Source organism: Apis mellifera, linkage group LG5 (genome assembly GCF_003254395.2).
Source record: "Apis mellifera strain DH4 linkage group LG5, Amel_HAv3.1, whole genome shotgun sequence".
In the NCBI taxonomy this organism is placed as follows: Eukaryota; Metazoa; Arthropoda; class Insecta; order Hymenoptera; family Apidae; genus Apis; species Apis mellifera.
In genome coordinates, this window is record NC_037642.1 from 13,184,084 (window position 1) to 13,198,002 (window position 13,919).

The following is a 13,919-nucleotide window of genomic DNA, read 5'->3' on the forward strand; positions in this document are numbered from 1 at the left end:
TATTACATCTTTGCTAGATTAAAATATTTCTCAAAGGGAACAGTCCAAATTCGAGTCTAAATTATGAACCAATCGTTAAAATAATTTTTACTAGATTAAAAAATTATATTTCTTTATATTTCTTGTATTTATTATATTTCTAATTATATTTCTCAAATAACAAGAATTTTTCAAAATCGATGATCGTGAATAAAAAAATTGAAGAATTTCAAAAAAAAAAAAAAATGATCCAAATTCGAGAATTCGACGAAATAGCGTCCTTGCCGGGTTAACGAATCCTGGAGGAGGAGTGCACCGTCACATCCGAGTGGACAAGGTTGGAATCGGCCCTCTTTATCCTGAAATCTGCCGCGCTCTGCCGGGGTAACACCTTGCGGCCCAGGTTGGCGCGGGGCACGCGCCGGCAACCATGGATAGAGATCCCGATCGATATCTCTAATTGTCCCAAGGCGATTCGTCTCGACCGTTGCATTCCAATAATTTTCCCTTCGTTTAAACTCTCCTTTCGTTCTAATGCAGAGATCTCAGTCGAACTGATTGAATGAACCTGTGAATTTTTACAATATTACAATTTATTCATCGATAACAATGTTTCAAAAACACACACACAACTTACGTAAGTATATGTATAAATTTCTCTTTTGTTTCTTCTTTTTATTCGCAACGAGGATACATTTGTTATTATTTTTTTTCAGTCTCCGTTACGAAGGCACCTGGAAACGAAACAATATAATAATTCGCACGTTTTTTACCTGGACGTAGTTATTAAAAATACCGGGTCTCCCCTCCTTTCGACCCGCTATTCTCCTCACACAGATCCAAGAATATTAAGCGGAATTTAAATCAACAGGTACGCTTCCTCCCCGCCATTTGTTATCTAAATCAACAGGTACGCTCCCCTGTTCTCCAGGAAGTACTCAAGTGTAGGGCAGGAATAGTGGACGACACGAGGAAGGAGTAAACGAAAAACGCGATGGAGCGAGGGGTGAGGCGGAGGAGGCGAAGAGAGGGTAGATGCAGAAGGAGGCAGAGAGAACGACGGCCACACCAGGTGCATCCACGGAATGGACATAAAACGTACCATATGTTGATGCGGTGAAGGACGCCGTGGCACGCGCCACACTCAAACTCGAGCCTTTACACCGCGAGGATCGCCGACTCCTCTTCTCTCTTCATTATCGCCCTTGCCCGCTGATGACACACGATTGCCCGCTTCGTTCCGTGTTTCCTTGCGTCTCTGGAAGAAATTACAAAACGACGATTTAAATGGAAATGTCTATCGGCGATCGTGTGATACCGGATCACTTCACGAACGACGAATTGAAAGCTTCGAGGGAGATTCATGTCTTTTCCGGCTATAAGTGAAAAACGAAAATTCCGTTCGAGTTTTTAGTTACGATCGCTCGCTTCGTTTGTTAGAAATCGCAGTGAAAATTGAAATAGAAGTCAAAAGTGTTCTCTGAAAAATACGGTTCCAAATAGGAAGAAATCATCCTGATCGTCTTATCCAATGACACGTTGAGAAGGCTAACGTGACATTTTAGTTAAGGAACATGGCTAATAAAGACTTTAAAATTTGGCGAATGAAGTAACAGGAAGGTTTGGTGGAATTTATTTATGTTTTATGAAACGTTATTTCAAAAGTAAATAAAACATAAATAGTCGTTGAAACTATGGCTCTTTTATCGAATCACCACGAATACCCAATTTCTCCTGAAATTGTAACGACCACCACTTATCAGACCGCGACCAGAAGTTACGATACTTTGTATCCGTCGCCGTACAACTCTCCGAATTACGATCCTATCAAGGTGTCGTACGGAGAGAATTACGCGCACAAAGGTGAGCTCACTCCGCGAAAAGAGTCCGAGACGATTAGTTACGGGAAAGAGGTAGTCGTGAAATATTCGAGAACACCGGATTCGTACGAAAGAAGCTCCTTTAGTGTTTTAACACCTGTCACGCCTCAAAGGTAAGTTTCCAAATCTTTTTTTTCTCGACAAATATCTTTGCTAAATCATTGTGTTGCGTATGTCTGTTATTTGTTCGTATTCACAGATATAAAATTTGTGTTGTAATTCTGTATAAATTTAAATTAAGTTGCATGGATTATTTAAATAGAATTTAATCGAACATGTTTTATTTAACAAATTATGAATCTTATATTCGAATGATCACAGTGATTATGCCTTTCTAAAAAATTACGCCTGTAGTTTCTTAATTTATAATTATATTATTACACGAGTTTTGAATAATTCTTTAAATAAAAAATAAAAAATTGAATAAGATAAAAAAAAATGTTAATTAAAATTTAAATTACCGTTTTTCACACGACATCAATATAATTGTCAAAAAAATAATATTTAAGAATTGAAATAATTATTGACGATCACATTTTTTCTTGTATTCTCATTATAATCATTAAACATTAGACGTTAGTTGAAATTTCACGAAAATTGATATAATAATTTTAACAGGTATGAACCACAGCACGCGATAAATCAAACCGTTTCTCCAAGAACGATGCTACACGAAGACAATTCCATGGAGTATCAGCCATCAGCCTATTGTTACGAAACGCCACCTCAAGAACAAAAGTTTCAAATCCTCGAGAGCGGGAAACCGATGCAAATGGCTGTCGAACAACGAAATAATTCTTGGGAACCTGTCACATCTCTGCAGGTATATCTCAATGGAACGTTTGACATTTAATCGAAAAGTGCAATTCTATAAAGAAAAACTAAAGAAACTAAAGTATTAACTTCGTTCTATCGGAAGAAAAGAATTTTTATCACGAATTGATATTCGAATGATGAAAGACTGAATTAATATGAATTAACATGTGTTTTTATAATAATAATACGATTATTTTTGTAGAAACAAGTATCACCTACCAATAGTCCCCGAAGAGGAAGACGACGATCTAGGGACATACCGCCATCGCCAAGTGTATTAAAACGTCGACGTTTGGCAGCGAACGCACGCGAAAGACGTCGAATGAACGGTCTGAACGATGCTTTCGATAAATTGCGCGAAGTTGTACCGAGTCTTGGAGCAGACCACAAACTTAGTAAATTCGAGACATTGCAGATGGCGCAAACTTACATCGCGGCGTTGTGCGATCTTCTTCAGGAACACGATGGAAAGTGGCAGTGAATCGATGTAAGTTTATTTATTTATAGGTTATACATTGTGAGATTAAAAGATACAATTGAATTTTAGATGAAAAAATTATGATTTATAGCCGGAATAATGAATAGATATAATAAAGAAAGAGAAATATAAGAACTGATGAAAGGAAAATAATAGATAGTATACTATAATATAGAAAATCTTGTGAGAATTAGGTATTTAAGTTTGTCATTTAATTTTTTACTTAATATGAATCGTGTGTAATATTTGGTTGATAAAAATTAATTTGCATGTAATTTGTACCTTTCGTTTATAAATTTATAATTATAAATTGTATACGATCAGACAGCTAATAATCCAAAGAAATGTTCTATAAATTTATAAACTTGCATTAAAAATAATTAGATTGTCATTAAACAAAGGCTTTGATATTATTTTTTAATTTCGTATCCGTGCCATTATTATTAGTACAATATTTTAAATGGTATTTTTATATAAGTATTAGAAACTTTACATAACTGTATGCACACATAATGTATTACGAAATTATAATCCAATTAATTATATATGAAGATTGCTTTGTAAAGCAATTTTTTAATTGTAATAATACGTTTTGCTATTTCGAATTATTTTATATTAAATTCTCTCGTTGCAAGTGTTGGTGATTTATGCATGTATTGTATATTTATATATTTATTGTGTAACTAGTCAAAAATATTTTGAAAAACAATTTCAAAATTTGTAAGGCTAAGAATTTTTCTAAACCGTCCATTTAATAGAATAAATATATACGAAAATTATACGAAACCAAAGAAGACGATTATTAAACAATGTTATAAAGATTCAAAGATGTCGAATAACATTAAATGATAATTTATAAAATAATTTTATAATAAGTAACACTATGTAATTATTAAATAAATTAAATAAATTGAATAAAAAAAATTTATATCAAAACTATTGTAAATAAAATATTTAATTGAAAATGAAAGAAATATTATTTCATCTTTAATATTCTTGACATAAAAAAAATATATTATCTTGAATTGAACCGGAAAAAGTGAGAAAATAACAAAAAAAAGGAAAGAATTTGTGAGACAAATATGATCGAGTGTAAACCTCGAATGTGGGCGTGGCCAAAAATGATCGAGTTTTCGAAATTGGTATCTCAGGTAAAAATCATCCCGATTCTTCACGCAGGATTATGATTTGAAGATACAAAACAATGCGATTCTTTTTTTTGCTGTCTTTGTTAATATATTTCAATCCATTATAATAGCAATATTTAATCTATATTTTATATAAATATTTTAAAATATATTTTAAAATAGTTCTAAAAAGTAATTTCGTTCGTGAGGAAAGCTGCGACAAAAGGGCGGTTTCAAGGTTAAATTAGCGGACGACCGATACTCTGGCAAAAATTACACCCTCATTACTAGAACGTGTTGTTCGATAACGAGCCGTAACCGGCCAAGTCTTGTGCTTGGCTCCCAAAGGGGAAGACGATTCGTTCCAGGCAGCGAGAACGAGCGGACGGTCGTGAATTTTGTGACACCTCGCTACCCTTATGGTGTCAAAGCCAGCACCCTCGACGGAATTACGATTCCAGCCACCTGACTCCGTGTCGAAAGATTTTGCCACCGCTCTCTTAGGATAGACCGCAAAACTCGTTAACCCTTTTCCACGATTAAAACGCTCGTTGATCGACCCGTAACGGAGGGATTTTTCTCGGGAAAATTTTCTAACCTAGCTTCAGAGAAAATTACGCCGCCGAAATTCGTTTCGAGAACTCCCATGACGCCGTGTTTCTTCAAATTCATTGATTTTCCGGGAATCGAAATTTTGATGTTGAATATTTTTGAAAGAAAGGATTTTTTGATTTTTTTTTTTTCGTGATACAATATACGAAGTTTATTTTTATAATATTCGTTAAGAAAAATAATATCTTCATAGAACGCTACGTTATGACAACATTGAATATGAAATAAATATATAGAATGTAAAATATATAGAATAGAAAAGACACTTAAAAAAATGAATTTTTTAATATCTTGATAAGTAAAATTATCAAAAGATGAGACCAAACATGGCGTCGCCAAACGCATTTCCCAACTTTCACTGAAAGGGTAAGGAGAAACCCAGACAATTTGATAGAAAGTAAAGCATACAAACACACACAATGATGCTCCGACGATTTTCTCTTCGAAAGGAGAGAGGGGAGAGAGTTTCCACTTAGTGATCATGCTAGAAGTAAATACGCTTTTTTTTTTTTTAACCTGACCGTTTTGGTCAAGTATTTATAATTGTTTCTTTTTCAGCTTGCTTTGCAAGCATTTATTTTATAGCTTAATTTCTTTTAACGTCATTGATGACGGATTTATGAGTACACCACTTTTTGAGTGTGAAATAAAGAGAATCCTGGGCCAATAGTCACTGCCATTCGAACCCAAAAACGATTCGCACACTCGATAAAGAAGACGTTTCATAAACTATATAGCGATGACACACATACATTTCGACGAAGCGTAGGAAACACACACGTTAAAGTGTTTGCTAGGCTAAGAGGAAAGAAGGGAAAAGAGAGGAGGGTTTGGTGCTTCACAAATGTTGTTCATTGCGTATGGCGGCGCCACGGATCTCACCAATGCTTTCAGTTTGGAATCCTTATTATATAGAAACTGGTGTATGAATCGAATGCTAGCGAGAAACCAGTTACAATCTCTGCGACATCTGTGTATAGTGGAGTAAACTTTTACTGTGCAAGTTGGCCTACAGCTAGGCGCAATGATAAATGATCAATGTGACGTGTGCAAAAAAAAATATTGAAATTACATAATAAGTCAGTAAAAATATAACGTATGCATTATGCATACAATATTCTGTAAATTGCTCAGACAAAAATTCAAAAAAAATGTCATTGATTGGAAGTTAGTGAAAAATTTCAATATTTTCAATATTTCAATATTAATATTTTTTATTATATAAAATATATCACTAAAATATATCACTTGTGCATTTATAATAATATAATCTTATATAAAATTAGAATTGAGATATCTTATCTCAATTCTTTTCAATATATGTTTATAGTGCTCGTATCTAATTTTTAAAATGAATTTCAACTTTTATTTGAATTCTAACGCTGTTATATTTGTTAGATTAATTTTACAATTTCATAAATTATGATTTCACAGTGTGTGTATCGATATAAAATTATCTTTCCATTCTTGTCAGTTTTCCACACCTAACCTTTATTATTTACCTAATATTTGTGGTGGCACATCGTGCGTTGAAAGCGTCGCCTAAATTATACTTCGATTAGGATGATGATCCTGAGGATTCATAATTTCCAGTTGTATTATATTGACCGGTTGTATTCTATGACCGCAGAAGCGTCAGAGTGCGGCGACAGAAAACGAGTAGGCGCCAAAAGAAAAAAGAATCACGACGAAATTATGGGATTCATAGGACATGAGCAAAAACCGAAACCAAGTGTAGTTATTACATTTTTAGAAAAAAATTAGGCCGCATTTTGACCAAAATACAAATCTTTTCAATACGAGAAACCTCTTTCACACTTTTTCCGTTCATCGTCGATCGGCCTAACCTATGATTTTGACGCGTGGCGTCAGATGTACGAAAATAAGAAACTCGAAATTTATATATACGCGAATACATCGATCGATTTAATCTTCATCGAATTCCTTATGTTTTATGATTAATATATATCAATGAATACAACAATGTATAATTAATGTATATATATTTTTTATTTAAATAAAAATTTTATAAATTTTTAACAATTCGAAAGAAAAATATTATGTATATATGTTATATAAAACCATTTATTCAAAGCTATAGATAAAATAAAAAAGTAAAATAATAAAAGAGAGAAAGAAAAAGAAGAAAATTAACAGAATGAAAAAACAAAAGATGAGAAAATAATAGAAAATTCCCTATGATGCGATGGCAGTTGATTGGCGGGAAGACATTCTCAACAAAAGTAATAACATCAAGTAAGGTTAAGAGATTTTTCTCTTTTCAGGAAAATCCAAATTATTTATTTAGAGATATATCGATTAAAAACAACTATTATTATTAAATCATTAGATGCAGTGTTCAATTTCATTCGACTGTCGAACCATATGTTTTTATTGTTCGCATAAATTATTATCTCGGTGCCAATTTTTTCAGACTGCAATTTCTTACCGCTTGTCATTGAACACGTACCATCGTATTATCGACACGGCACGCGCTCTGTCCGAAATATGGCGAACAGATGATCTCGATGAATGCCCCCAAAAACTGTAGGTGCATTCACATGAACATCAAATTTCGCGAACAATCGTATCGATATCACTATTGGAAGATAAATAATTGAGCAAGTGTTGAACGAAGTGATTGAAACAGATCTGATACACAATAAAAGAATTTGTTTTATGTTATTTTTTATAAATAAAATTAAAAATTATTTTAATAATAATTATAAAAAATTTTATAATAAATTACTTATGATAATGTATTTTAACAAATATTTATAATAAATAAGAATGAATCGACAAAAATAGTTTTCAAGATTTATTTTAATATTTAGAATTACAATTTAAATAAAGTGACAAATAGTCTTGTTATACTTTATCCTTCATCCTCACATGATTTAATAATTAGAAATTTCCTGTTGACATGATCGCTCGTTACAAAATAATTTTTAACCATCGATTTCGAGTGACAACGTTCTAGTAGGCAATTAGAAGATAATTAATCCCCTATATCACATTTATAGTAGCCGGTTACCAAGCACGGTCACGCTTTGCTAGTCAGGATGTAACCGATGCAACAGATGACACCGGCCTTCCGATGCCACCACCCAAGCTATCACTATACCAAGAATACCGCATTCATTCTCCGCCCCATAGACTCGTGCCATGTGGCGATCCCCTTGTCCACGTGGAACCATCTTCCGACACGTCATCGGTACAGTTAATTTACGATCGTGCCGCACTTTGTCCCGAACAGATATGCCTGTCGACTTTGGCGAACCGAAAGGATCGACCGATCATTCGACCCCTTGAGGTTTTCGATTATCTTCAGGCTAGTTAAAAGTTGATTTTCGCTAACGATTGGAAAACTACCATAGTATGAAAGGTTTTTTTTTTTCAAAATAGAAATTTTGATTACGAATCTTTTTACGAATGGAAAAAATTTTGAATTTTAAAATTAAATTCGAGAAAATGAAATTTTATCTATAATTTAACTTAATTGAATAATAGTTAATAGAACTTAATAATATATAGATAATGGAAATCCTGAGCAAATATTAATTATTAATTAAACATCAGAAAATTCTCGAACAAACAGTATTTACTTACCTCTATGGAATAAAACAAGCTTCCTCAAAGTATCCTGCATCCTGAACGCATTTCATGCAAGCATGCGCAAAACAAACGCTTTATCTCGTCCGGGTTGACTCGCATGTATTTAAAGCCGAGTATAGTACACGAACTGGATAATCAGTAAGACACAAGTCTTTATCCTCTCTTTGTCGAGCGGCACTTCGCACAATGTCGTTGAAAGAATTCTCGCGGCTACGAGCGCAACGATTTCTCGAGGTTCGACAGCAAATGTCCATTAGCAACGACGATTTTTAAGGTTAAACGACGATTTATGGCGCGGTGCCCGTTCTCTCACCTTCTTCCTTTTTTTTTTTTTCTTCCCTCATTCTGCTACCCTTAGTTTTGTTCTCGTTTATTCGACAATTAGTATGAAAGTTGCACTATCGGTGAGCATTCAGGAACAGGTAAGTAAGTTCCGAGTTTTTCGTAACGAGGCTTCCGAATCACCAGGCAACTTTACAACAATGTACTGCTGACAGCGCCACTCGTCATGAAACACGATCACTGAAAAGATTTGATCAAGATTTGCTTTAGCTAAGTGAATTACTGTGTTCGTACATGCGCTTCAATTGTTAGTTCTGATGCCGATTGCTGATTCGATCAATAATATTGGCCAATTGACTTACCATTATACATTTAGTTTTATCTTCCATATGATTAGAATTATTAATCTTTGAACTAATGTATCTATATAGTTGATTTAAAAAATTCAAATCAAAACTATAAACATAATTTGCTCTTTTTGTTTTTTTTTTATTTTCTCTCTGTTTTATAAATAATTTTTCTTCTTCAAAGAAACATTTTTAAACATTTCTCAAAGTGAATATACACCAGCAAAAGACACGAACGTGATCCAACTTGAGAGAATAAAAAGTATAATAAACCCTCGGTGTATCATTCCGCGTATTCAATTGAAAAAATTGAAAAAAATAATATTTGCTTCCTCTACAATATAACGATAGGTTAGTCGGTGTAACGGCACTGTAATTTTACAACAGAAGTGCGGCTCGTGGCGCGAAATAACAACCGAGAGACGTATCATTGAAAGGGTCCAGTTATCTGTAAGGGGGTAACAGAGGGAGTCCGCGGCTAGAAATGATCGTGTACGAATGCAAAAGCAAAGGGCAGCAGAGGCGAATCAGCGGGGCGTGACCGAGGGGGCACGGTAGTGCAATTGCGATGGAGCCACGTGCCAGTCGCGTGGCACCAACCGACGATTGGGCCGCGATGCGATGGCATGTCGGGACGACGACGGCCCGACGGGACGCCGGGACGCCGCTCACTATCTCGTAATGTCCTATTCCAGTGCGTCATGTGCGAGAGGATCGTTGGGCCCAGCGGAGCACGACGGCACGCGACCACGGAAACCTCTTCTTCCTCTCTTTCTTTCCCTTTCTCCTTCTTTTCATTCGAGCTCCAACGTTGTCCGTTTGATTCGAATAGCTTGGATGTAAGCCAGTGATCACCGCTTGTGTATAAAGGTAAATATTTATATATCCGTGCAATATAGAAATGCTCGTCGTGTTTCACGAGAAAGATAAGACTTGAAACAATTGATAAAATAATAATTTTAAAATTTTTTAAAAATTTGCAGATCAGAAATTTATCGATGTATGTTTGATGTATATTATCAATGAACTTATATATTATTAACATGTTAGAAATACTGTTTGTTATGTCTTTGTTCCGTATTATTAAGCAAAATTACGTTTGATGACAAATAGTTAACATATCATGACTTTTTGAAATTATATATCCGTTGTTCTTCATTTAGGATTTATCGCTGGTAACGGGAAGATAATGACTGTATGATTATCTTAAGTATCATCCACTGTTTCGTTCCGTCTTCCGTATTTTCATCGCTATCAAGCTATCGTTACAAGATACGCAATTTACATTCTTCACACTCCTCTCTAACATTTTGTAAATGCAAACGTAAAAAACAATACCGATGTAAGAATATAAATTAATTTTTTTACATACTGATACGTTCAGTATTAATTTTCAAACGTATATATTTCATATTCAATTCGCATAAAATTATTTTGTATTTAAATTTAAAAATGTATTCAAATATTAAAATAGTGACATTTAGAATCTACCTAGGAATATTTTAGTATTTTCGAATATTGATTGCGCAATTTACTAATAATTTCAATATTCTTTTTCTCATATAACTTGTGTTTATATTATTTTATAAAAAATAAATAATATGCATCATCTGCTATTTTCATTAAGCTTCCATATAATTTATTTTATAATTTTATAAAAATTTTTTTTAAATATTTTATTAATTGAATTTCTGCTATAAAAAAAGTTAAAGATTAAATTGGAAAATTCAGTGTAGAAATGGAATCATATTTATATGAATATTTATCTTCTTAAATTTTTACATTAAAAAAAGTATATTTTTTTATCTGAATTACTTTTAAAATACTTTTAAATATTTATAAATTTCTAAAAGAATAATTAAATGAGATACACGAATAATCTTTTCAGTGAAATTTCTATTCTGACGTCTATTCAAAGTAATTTCATTCGATATGATATATATATATATGGAATTATAATTATAAAAACTTTGACATTGATGCTATAATTTAGTAATAAATCATAATTAATAGGATAATAATTGAAAATCTATGCAGAAAGGAGAACGATAATATTTTTAAGCCATTCTAACGGTAAGTGAGATCAAAAGGCTGAATATAAAGCGAATATTAACGTGAAATGAGCACAAGTGCATGATTGTTCTACAAAAATATGTTACGACTAAAGTATACAAGCATGATTACAAACGAACCAACAGATGAGCTCATAGAACGGCTAATCTCGTGTAACGGTATTGTTTCTTTCGAGTGTAAAGTTTGAAATTAATGACGTTTGATGAAAAATCGTTTATTTTTAATGAGAAAGTTTGAACCGAAGTTACTTTCAACAAACAAATAACAATAGAAGTATTGAAAAGAACAAAAAAAATTAGGTTAGGTTAGTACATTTAAAAGTAACAAGGTGCTAAAAGCGACATTTGACTTCTATGCGACATGCAACCGAGAAATACGATTTAATTCGAGCAATTTGACGTAAGACTATCACGTAACCGTTGTGTACTCATGGGTAACGATCCGTGCAAACAAGCCAAAAGAGAATATCGTCGATAGAAACATAAGCACGTGAATTCCAATGAGCCCGATGTATTTCGACCGTTACGCTCGAGACGGCTGCCATTTGCAACTAATCTACGAAATCTCCCGCCAAAACTGAGTATTCTCTTCCAACCGTGACGTAATTCGTTTTCGCAAATATATCTTTCAAGTTGAATCATTTTTATTCTATTTGATGCGAATAAAACCCAATTTTGTTTTCGGTTGATTGTTTAACCTGCACGAAAGACAGATCAATTTCGATTTAATACATAGCCCTGACTAACGAGTTATAAATTGGTCTGACTCACCCTACGTGAATGCTGTCACGCTTCATCGCCAATCAATTTTCGGTAACACGATCACGCGATCAATGATCAACAATCTCTTCTTATTCTTCTTATTATATTCTATCACCAACGGATAAAAATAATAATTATATTTTACGATATATTCGATTTATTATTAAAATTTATTATTATTTGAAACGAAATGAGATACTTTTAAAAAATCAAGAGCAAAAAAGTTAATAATAAAAATATACCGTATTAAGGCTTATTAAATTATGAGCAATTGAAATTTGCAAAACGAAAGCATTCTTACTAAATAAATAATTTCAATAAGCCTCAATTTTTATATGTGTTGATCTCTAACAATTTGATTACAGTTTGATTGAACTATTTTTTACAAATATGTATAACAAATATGTATAACATTGTAACAATGTAAAATTTTCATGTACATGGTATAAATTATCTGTTTTTTTGCTATTATGTATAAATTTTTAATCATTATAAAAAGAATAATGGATAAATGACGAATTTTACAATATTCGTTATAAAAATTAGCGTTAGAGATAAAATTAGCGATTGATAACCAAGTCGTTTTTATTTATCAATCATCGATCGCTCTAATTAATCTGTCTGCCATCTTCACACGTCGTTAAACACACCTTGCCTGCAATTATGTTACTTATACGAACTTTAAATTACCCTCGACCTGGCACGCTTCTTACGTTATACGCTATTTATCTATGCACGCACATTTCGCAAATTTTATACCAATTTGACGTTGAATTAATATGATCGTAAGTGATCATAAGAGATGTTAATTTCACGTTTTAATTTTTGGCCAATTGAAAAGTGTATAAAATTATTACTTCCGTGTCTTAATTAATACTTATTACCTTTAAATATTATAATATATCTATTTATTAAATATGACACGTATCTCTTTCTGATTTGTGTATATCATTATGTATATCATTGGTCATTTTCAAAATATCATATTCTTGGAAAGTTATTATATGAAATAAAAAAAAAATGTATTTTAGTATTTATTTTTTTGACCTTTGTAGTGCAAATTAAGGATAATTCCTCAAATGAAATAGGTTCATCAATTCTATAATTATTAACTTAAAGCAATGATTTTGTACAGAATCCTTCATTCTTCTAAAACAGAAATCACAAATGGATTTGTAGCAAGATCCTTGATTCTCGGTGCAGTGTTCAACGTGTTAAAAGCTGATTATCCACGATATTTCCATGGTACGATATTATACCTGTAACATTGTCAGACATGAGGATGACGAATCAGTGACGAGTAGTAATAGCAAAAGAAAAACGGGCATCCGTTGTTTCGAGGCTTGATCATGGTAATAATCACGGAGGGATATAAATTAAAGAAAGTAGCGTGTTGCCTGAAGGCCTCACCGTATCCTGCAGAATGGTCAAGATGACGAGGCAACCGTCAGACCTCGTACCCACTTCCTAGGTGGCGATGTGCCCGATGCACCTGGTCACCCGTTATCCCAGGATAACGTCATTGCTCCTATGATTCTCCTATTAATCCGTCTCTCTTCCTTATTTCCCCCTTTCTCCTCGATTTATCTCTGAAAAACATTTAGAAATGATACACGAACGATTATGCCGTACTTTCGTGTTGATCGAACCGATAGATCTCTCGAATATGCCGAGCATGAATCCATGTACGTACAGAGAAATCATATCCGTTAAGAATATTTTCGCTTTTCCTCTTTCAACAATTCAAAAATTTTAGGTTATGTCATTGGATACATTCGTGTAGAAATATATATATTTTTCTATTTTTTTTTCGTTGTATATTTCTCGTTCTAACACATTATAAACTATCAATACTCTTTTGTTTTATTGTTAACTGAAATATACACTAAATTTATTCTTTTACGTAGTCCCTTCTTCCATTTCATACCATTCGAATATACATATTCATA

The 13,919-nt window shown here is 33.0% G+C and overlaps 1 protein-coding gene and 2 long non-coding RNA genes across 5 annotated transcripts; 1 reads left to right on the forward strand and 2 right to left on the reverse strand.

Moving 5' to 3' along the window:
* Positions 1-384: 384 nt before the first annotated feature.
* LOC102656864 lies at positions 385-9,020 on the reverse strand. Of its 2 annotated transcripts, none has more exons than XR_411676.3 (4): positions 2,895-3,015; positions 1,082-1,237; positions 617-713; positions 385-547 (listed from the first exon to the last, which is right to left on the reverse strand). It is a non-coding gene; the product is annotated as an uncharacterized LOC102656864 (long non-coding RNA). The 2 variants fall into 2 exon arrangements; XR_003304700.1 differs by lacking the exon at positions 2,895-3,015 and adding an exon at positions 8,502-9,020 and having other exon boundaries at positions 402-547.
* Positions 1,232-3,937, forward strand: LOC100576434 (protein atonal). Of its 2 annotated transcripts, XM_003251413.4 has the most exons (4): positions 1,232-1,972; positions 2,478-2,682; positions 2,878-3,162; positions 3,223-3,260. In XM_003251413.4, the coding sequence occupies exons 1-3, from the start codon at positions 1,674-1,676 to the stop codon at positions 3,154-3,156; spliced, it is 783 nt and encodes a 260-aa protein (XP_003251461.2). In that variant the 5' UTR covers positions 1,232-1,673; the 3' UTR covers positions 3,157-3,162; positions 3,223-3,260. The 2 variants fall into 2 exon arrangements, with proteins under 2 accessions (XP_003251461.2, XP_006569961.1); XM_006569898.3 differs by having other exon boundaries at positions 2,878-3,937.
* A 3,598-nt stretch (positions 9,021-12,618) lies between the features above and the next one.
* LOC100576207 lies at positions 12,619-13,919 on the reverse strand. Its single transcript, XR_120526.4, has 3 exons — positions 13,664-13,919; positions 13,381-13,559; positions 12,619-13,229 (listed from the first exon to the last, which is right to left on the reverse strand). It is a non-coding gene; the product is annotated as an uncharacterized LOC100576207 (long non-coding RNA).

Bases quoted from the DNA above. Each gene is read 5' to 3' on its own strand.
- LOC100576434 (XM_006569898.3), top strand. From the start codon at position 1,674: ATGGCTCTTTTATCGAATCACCACGAATACCCAATTTCTCCTGAAATT. The intron at 1,973-2,477 runs GTAAGTTTCCAA...TAATTTTAACAG, and splicing joins ACACCTGTCACGCCTCAAAG to GTATGAACCACAGCACGCGA. The intron at 2,683-2,877 runs GTATATCTCAAT...TTATTTTTGTAG, and splicing joins AACCTGTCACATCTCTGCAG to AAACAAGTATCACCTACCAA.